General features: G+C 41.8%; 1 protein-coding gene and 1 long non-coding RNA gene across 2 annotated transcripts in view; one reads left to right on the top strand and one right to left on the bottom strand.

Annotated features, from left to right (window-relative positions):
• The first annotated feature begins 3,362 nt into the window (after positions 1-3,362).
• The window catches only part of ZNF572 (zinc finger protein 572), a 4,523-nt gene continuing 2,362 nt past the window's right edge, over positions 3,363-5,523 (top strand). The window contains exons 1-2 of the mRNA XM_005876658.1: positions 3,363-3,513; positions 5,249-5,359. Coding sequence (XP_005876720.1) covers positions 5,284-5,359 — 76 coding nt within the window. The 5' untranslated portion in view covers positions 3,363-3,513; positions 5,249-5,283. The remainder of the gene's footprint in view (positions 3,514-5,248; positions 5,360-5,523) is intronic.
• The window catches only part of LOC106727882, an 8,504-nt gene continuing 8,313 nt past the window's right edge, over positions 5,333-5,523 (bottom strand). Inside the window, exon 3 of the long non-coding RNA XR_001364132.1 lies at positions 5,333-5,412. This is a non-coding gene — a long non-coding RNA (uncharacterized LOC106727882). The remainder of the gene's footprint in view (positions 5,413-5,523) is intronic.

Below are 5,523 nucleotides of genomic sequence, written 5' to 3'. Positions count from 1 at the left end.
CCTGAAAGAAGCCATGGCTGGGGAAGGCCAAAGTTCACCTGCCAGTGCCTGTATCAATCAGTTGGGGGTGAGGAGAATCTACACCAACTTCAGTTCAGGTTGACCCTGTAGGAGTCAATAGTAATTGACACTACATATCTGCTGAATAATTGAGTGAAAGAACAAAGGAAACAAGAAAAGTGAAGGGAGAAATAAAGTGACTTGAATTGTCCAGGCTTCACAATAGGATATACCATCACTGACGTCTATATCTTGTAACCTAGGAGTTTATTTAACCATTCAGTATCCATTGCATTTTACTATGTGCTGTGTGCTTGGAATGTAAGACTAAAACAGGATTCCTGTGTTCAGAGAACTCTCCTGCTAACCTGGATGACAGATATCCACATAGTTTATAATATAAGACAACCTGGTGAGCAAGTTTGTTCATTTATTCTTGTTTGAATCCAGTCTGTGATGTTTATTGAAAGGCACCTTCAAGAATCCTACAGATGTAAAGGAGAGCCATTATTTTCTGATCCCCATATTTCTGCAGCTTTATAAAATAAGAACTTCCATTTTTGTGGAAATCTTCTGCCCTTCATTCCACTGCCTCAAACTTTACCCCTTATCACTTATGGGGTCAGAAAAAACAACTTATTTAATAGATGAGAGAGGAGGGAAAAGGACTGAACATGTGTGTGTGTGATTTATCCCTCCTTGGGGACTCTAAGATCTTCCTGCCCATGGAACATTTATTACCTGTTATCTGCTTCTTGTGCATGTGGTCAATAACATTTCTAGGGCAGGATATTTCTGTCCTACAACTGAGAGAGTAAGCCAGTCTAATGCATGGGGACCTGCAGGAAGTCTTGGACCCAAGGCCAACGCTCCAATCCAGCTTTACCTGCCACAAAGGTGTTCGTTTTGATCCTTCTCTGATACCCCTGTCTATTTCTCAGTTGGTTCAGAATTTTGGGGGACACAGAACACTGTAATCTAATAAACAGAATACAGTTTGGGGAGGGAAAGGGTCTAAGTCTTCCTGGGAGAGTAAAAGGGTACTAAACTAAGGAGAAGATACTTGAGCTGAAATGAGGAGTGGACACTTTCTACACAGCCAGAGGTAGGCAGAGGGACACGGCTGGACGTGCCAGAAGCAGTGATATGGTGGAAGAGAGTAAGGCACAAAAGCGTGAAAGAGCAAGCTGTGTTCTGAACACCACAAGCAGTTTGGCATCCAGTGGGAGGAACACAGGTGCCAAAACGAGGCTCAACAGAAAGCTCCTGAAATTTAGATATTATCTTATTGCTAGTGGAAAAGAGGAAAAAAATCCTTTTCCTTCTAAGTTCTCAGCTTGGACACACGTAACAAAAAACAAAACAAAACAACCAGATTAAAGAACGAAAACAAACAGAAGTTTATTAACATGTATTATCTCAGTTACTGGGTTGGGCAAAAGTAGGTTTACAGTTGTGAGTACCAGTATATGAAACAGAGTTTATTCTTGTATTATTTATTAGTTATTGTATTATTTTTCCATAAGAAGAATTGTAAACCTATTTTTGCCCCACCCCATGTACATGGGAGAAACTCAGGGAAAGAGTAACTCAAATAGAGGACTTAGAACTCTGGTTCATATACCATCTTCAACAAAGAATAACAAATCTATAGAGAAATGATAAGACAAAGTAAAACAGTTTTAGGCTTCCAAGGGAGGCAAACTGTAGGAAGGTAAATATATGGGGGAAGGGGAACTAATAGAGTAACGTTTGTTTGCAGATTCCTCTGGTTCTGATAAGAGTCTAGAGCAGTGATGGCGAAACTTTTGAGCTCGGCGTGTCAGCATTTTGAAAAACCCTAACTTAACTCTGGTGCCGTGTCACATATAGAATTTTTTTGATATTTGCAACCATAAAACAAAGACTTATATTTTTGATATTTATTTTATATATTTAAATGCCATTTAACAAAAAAAAAATCAACCAAAAAAATGAGTTCGCGTGTCACCTCTGACACGCATGTCATAGGTTCGCCATCCCTGGTCTAGAGCCATCTCCAGTGAAGGAGCATTGATATCCTGCCTGTACGCAGAAAAAGAGGAGGGTAGAGAGAGCTTTCCCTGCATTTGTTGCTTCTTGATTGCCCTCAGCTCAAAATAATTTTTATGTTAAAGAGGTGTATTTGGAGTAGCATAATTTGGTTTCCTTCAACAGTAGCCCATGTTTGTGGCTGAGTAGTTTTCATAGCCTTCTTTCTGCCAATAAAACTTGGGGGATCAAAAGATCTCTTATCATGTTGTGCTGTCTCTGTGGCCCTCAGTTCCAGCTGATATAATACTTTCAGAAATCTCGAGGCTTTTGGCATGTTCCCTTTTCTGCCATGGCTTCTTTGTGTGGTTGCTGTGGGACAGGACCCTTAAGACTCATTGGTATCCTTTTGCTTAGCAGAGAAGTTCTTCAAGACACACAGGTAAAATGTGTAAAAGGCCTTTTGTAAGTTGCTGACCTGTACTCAGACCATGTTTTTTGAGCCTGACTAGAGATTGTGGAGAAAAAGGAGGACAGTGTGCTATCACCTTGAAAGAGTGTTTCTAGAAGGAGTTTTCAGCAGTGTCTACACTGAAGAAAGGATCCCGCTAACAACACGGAGGTCATGACTAATCTTAGTGATTTATTGTTTTTACTGCAGGAGAAATGGTTTAAAAGGTAAGTGGCAAGTGATAAAGTAGAAACATTGTGAGGAAAATACTTAAAACTGAGGGACTATTTTGGGACAGAGCTGTGAGAAGTGAGAGGTTAGTTGATAGTGTAAGGATTCCAAGAAGGTGGGAGGGAAGGTGAGTACTCAAGGGCTTGTTTTAAATGCAAGGTCTGGTCCTCTGATGTAACTGGAAGAAAGAAAGCAAGTGTGAGGGTTGCAGACTTACAGAGACTTGCAAGTTTGGTATGAAGAGGTTGGCTTCTATTTTCTCTGTAACAAAAGAGGAGAGGTTAACTGTTTCTCCGAATATTAGCAAGTCGCTTTGTAAGCGACTTGTTTTATATGTGGATGGATGCCTTAGCTCCTCAAGTTTCACAGGTAGCTAAATTACGTATCCACAGCGGTGAGAACAGAAACAATAGGTGCTTAAAAAATACTCCATTTATTTTGATTCTAATGATTGCAATGATGATGATAAGTAATGATGCCCTTAGGTCAAAGAAAAGCATATGCTCTAATCAGGCCGGGGGGGGGGGGGGGGGGGGGGGGGGTGAGAATCACAGAAGGCGAATGGCAGTCCAAGGGAGGGAACCCCACCAGCTCCCTCCTGTCTGTCCGGGGCCCTAAGAGTTAAGAACAACGAGCTGGCGGCCGCGGTTTCCTAGAGAGGCCCCGGAAACGCCGCCGGCGGCCGGGCCACTTCTCGCTCGCGTCTAGCGGTTTGAGTTTAGGACCCTGGGTTGGTGGGGTCAAAAGGCGAGGGGCTCCTTCCTCCCGGACTTCTGGGCCTGCGGGGGGTGCAGGGGGCCTTGTGTGTAGCCCCCAGAACAGTGAGTTCCTTCTTGGGGCGGGGGGTGGGAGGGAGCAGAGGGCTGCGGGCAGGAGTGGAAGCCGCTCTGCGGGTCCCGGAGGGGGTCCCGCTGCGGCGAGGGAGTCCCTTAAGGGTCTGGTCAGCTGGTGACGCTCGGGTCTCCTGGAACCTCACCTCGCAGCGCACCCCAGCGAATAGTCCCTGCCAGGGTTTCGTAATTAGCCCAGCTTCGGTCAGTGCACTCAGGCCCCATCCTAAGGCCCCTTTGGGCGCTGACAGTGAAGACTGGCCTGCTTTATAGAGCGACACCGAAAGGACAGCCTTTCAGTACCGGTTATGGCTTGGAGTGTACTGCCCTTTGAGGAAGCCAGTGCACCGGAGGACCCCTCTACTGTCAAGTGATAGTGTCTTAGCAGGGAAAATGCTGGCACGGGTTGTGTTACCCAGGCTCTCGCCTCCTTTGTAAGGACTTTGATAGAAATATGTAGTAACTTAGAAAGCAAAACATTGAGACTGGTTCCCTTTTCTTTTAACACATCCCTAATTGCTCAGGATGCTTAGGGAATGCCAGCTCCATTTGGTATAAGGTCTAGGGATGTAAATCCGTTCTCATCCAGTCAATGTATTCTAAATAAAGGCCATCTTTAAGGGTCATTTGAAGTTTGGGGTTATGCCCAGCTCTCTGCTTCCTGCTCTAGTTTACTGTAATAGCTGAGTGTGTGAAAGTCAGTGTCCAAGACTTGGGACTGAATCCTGCTCTCCCGCTCTCGGATTGTGTGGCCTTGGGAAAGTTTCTTGATGTCTTTTTGAACTCATCTATAAAATGTTGGTAACCGTTTATATGCCTCAGAGGGTTATTGTCAGAATTAAATGAGAAATAGTATGTGCAAGTTATTCAGTTTACTTCAGTAGTAGTAAACTTTTTCATGTTTTTCATATGCACACCTTTGTATATCTTTCTTTTAGGCTTTCATTTTTTCCAAGTTATGTATTCTTTCTATCTTAACTTGGGTGCCAAGTTCATATATAACTGCCTTCCAGTGATAAATCACATTTTTTGGTCCCTTAAAGTAGGTCAGGGATTGTATTTGCCTGCAGAAGATAAAGTTGAGGCTGAAATGGATATTGGGATTATGAGAGACTTAGAGGCAAGAAAGAGATCTCGCATTCGCTTTCTTTTATAGTTAGTGGTTATTGTTTAAAATTATTATCCCAGCCCTGCTTTGCACTAATTTCTTGTTACTGGTTATGGAAATCCTAACTTTCTTTTGAAATTGACTTAAAAGGTTTCATCCTTTTAAGGACCAAGTTATTCTTTCTAAACTAAACAGGGTGCTTTCTCTTTAGCAGCTTCTTTACCTGCATATTGATTCCTTGAAGTCTTATTATTGGTTCCTTTCCCCTGCCCCAATAAAAAAAAACTTTGTTTTTTCCATTAAAAGTGTTTCTAAGCTCTGAGTGGACAATTAGTATTGTATTCATTCTATTTTTGAAGCCTGACCTTCATATTTTAATGTGAAAATTTAATTTTTTAAATTATTTCCTTAGAAAAGATATATTGGGTTAACTCTTAATTCTAAACACTTGCATATGAGAAAGGAATTTTCTAAAAGGACTTCTAAAGATCATATTTCTTATTTCCAGAATTATTAACAGACCATTCTATGCCTATAATTGTTATGTTACAATGATTGGGAAGGAAGAAGAATAAACTTTAACAAATACCACCAAACGTGACCTGTTTCCTTCCACAGGATTTCTGACCGCTAACGTGGTTGTGATCATTGTGATGGAGCAAGAGAAAAACTTGGTCTCAGATTCTAAATGCTTCACCGAAAGGAAGAGTTTGAAAAGCTCTTTTACAGGTGAGGGATCAAGAAGATGATCTGAATACTTTGAAAATCCATTATAAGATGCGCTATAGGGTGTGTAGAGAGAACAGGGCATTAGAATGAGACAAACTTTAATTGTGTTAACTCTTACAGCCTTAGTTTTTTCTTTAAGAAAAAGAAATGTGATAATATTTGTC

This window comes from Myotis brandtii, unplaced genomic scaffold (assembly GCF_000412655.1).
Source record: "Myotis brandtii unplaced genomic scaffold, ASM41265v1 scaffold494, whole genome shotgun sequence".
Classification (NCBI taxonomy): domain Eukaryota; kingdom Metazoa; phylum Chordata; class Mammalia; order Chiroptera; family Vespertilionidae; genus Myotis; species Myotis brandtii.
Note: the sequence above shows the minus strand (reverse complement) of the source record. Positions and strands in the feature narration are given on the sequence as shown.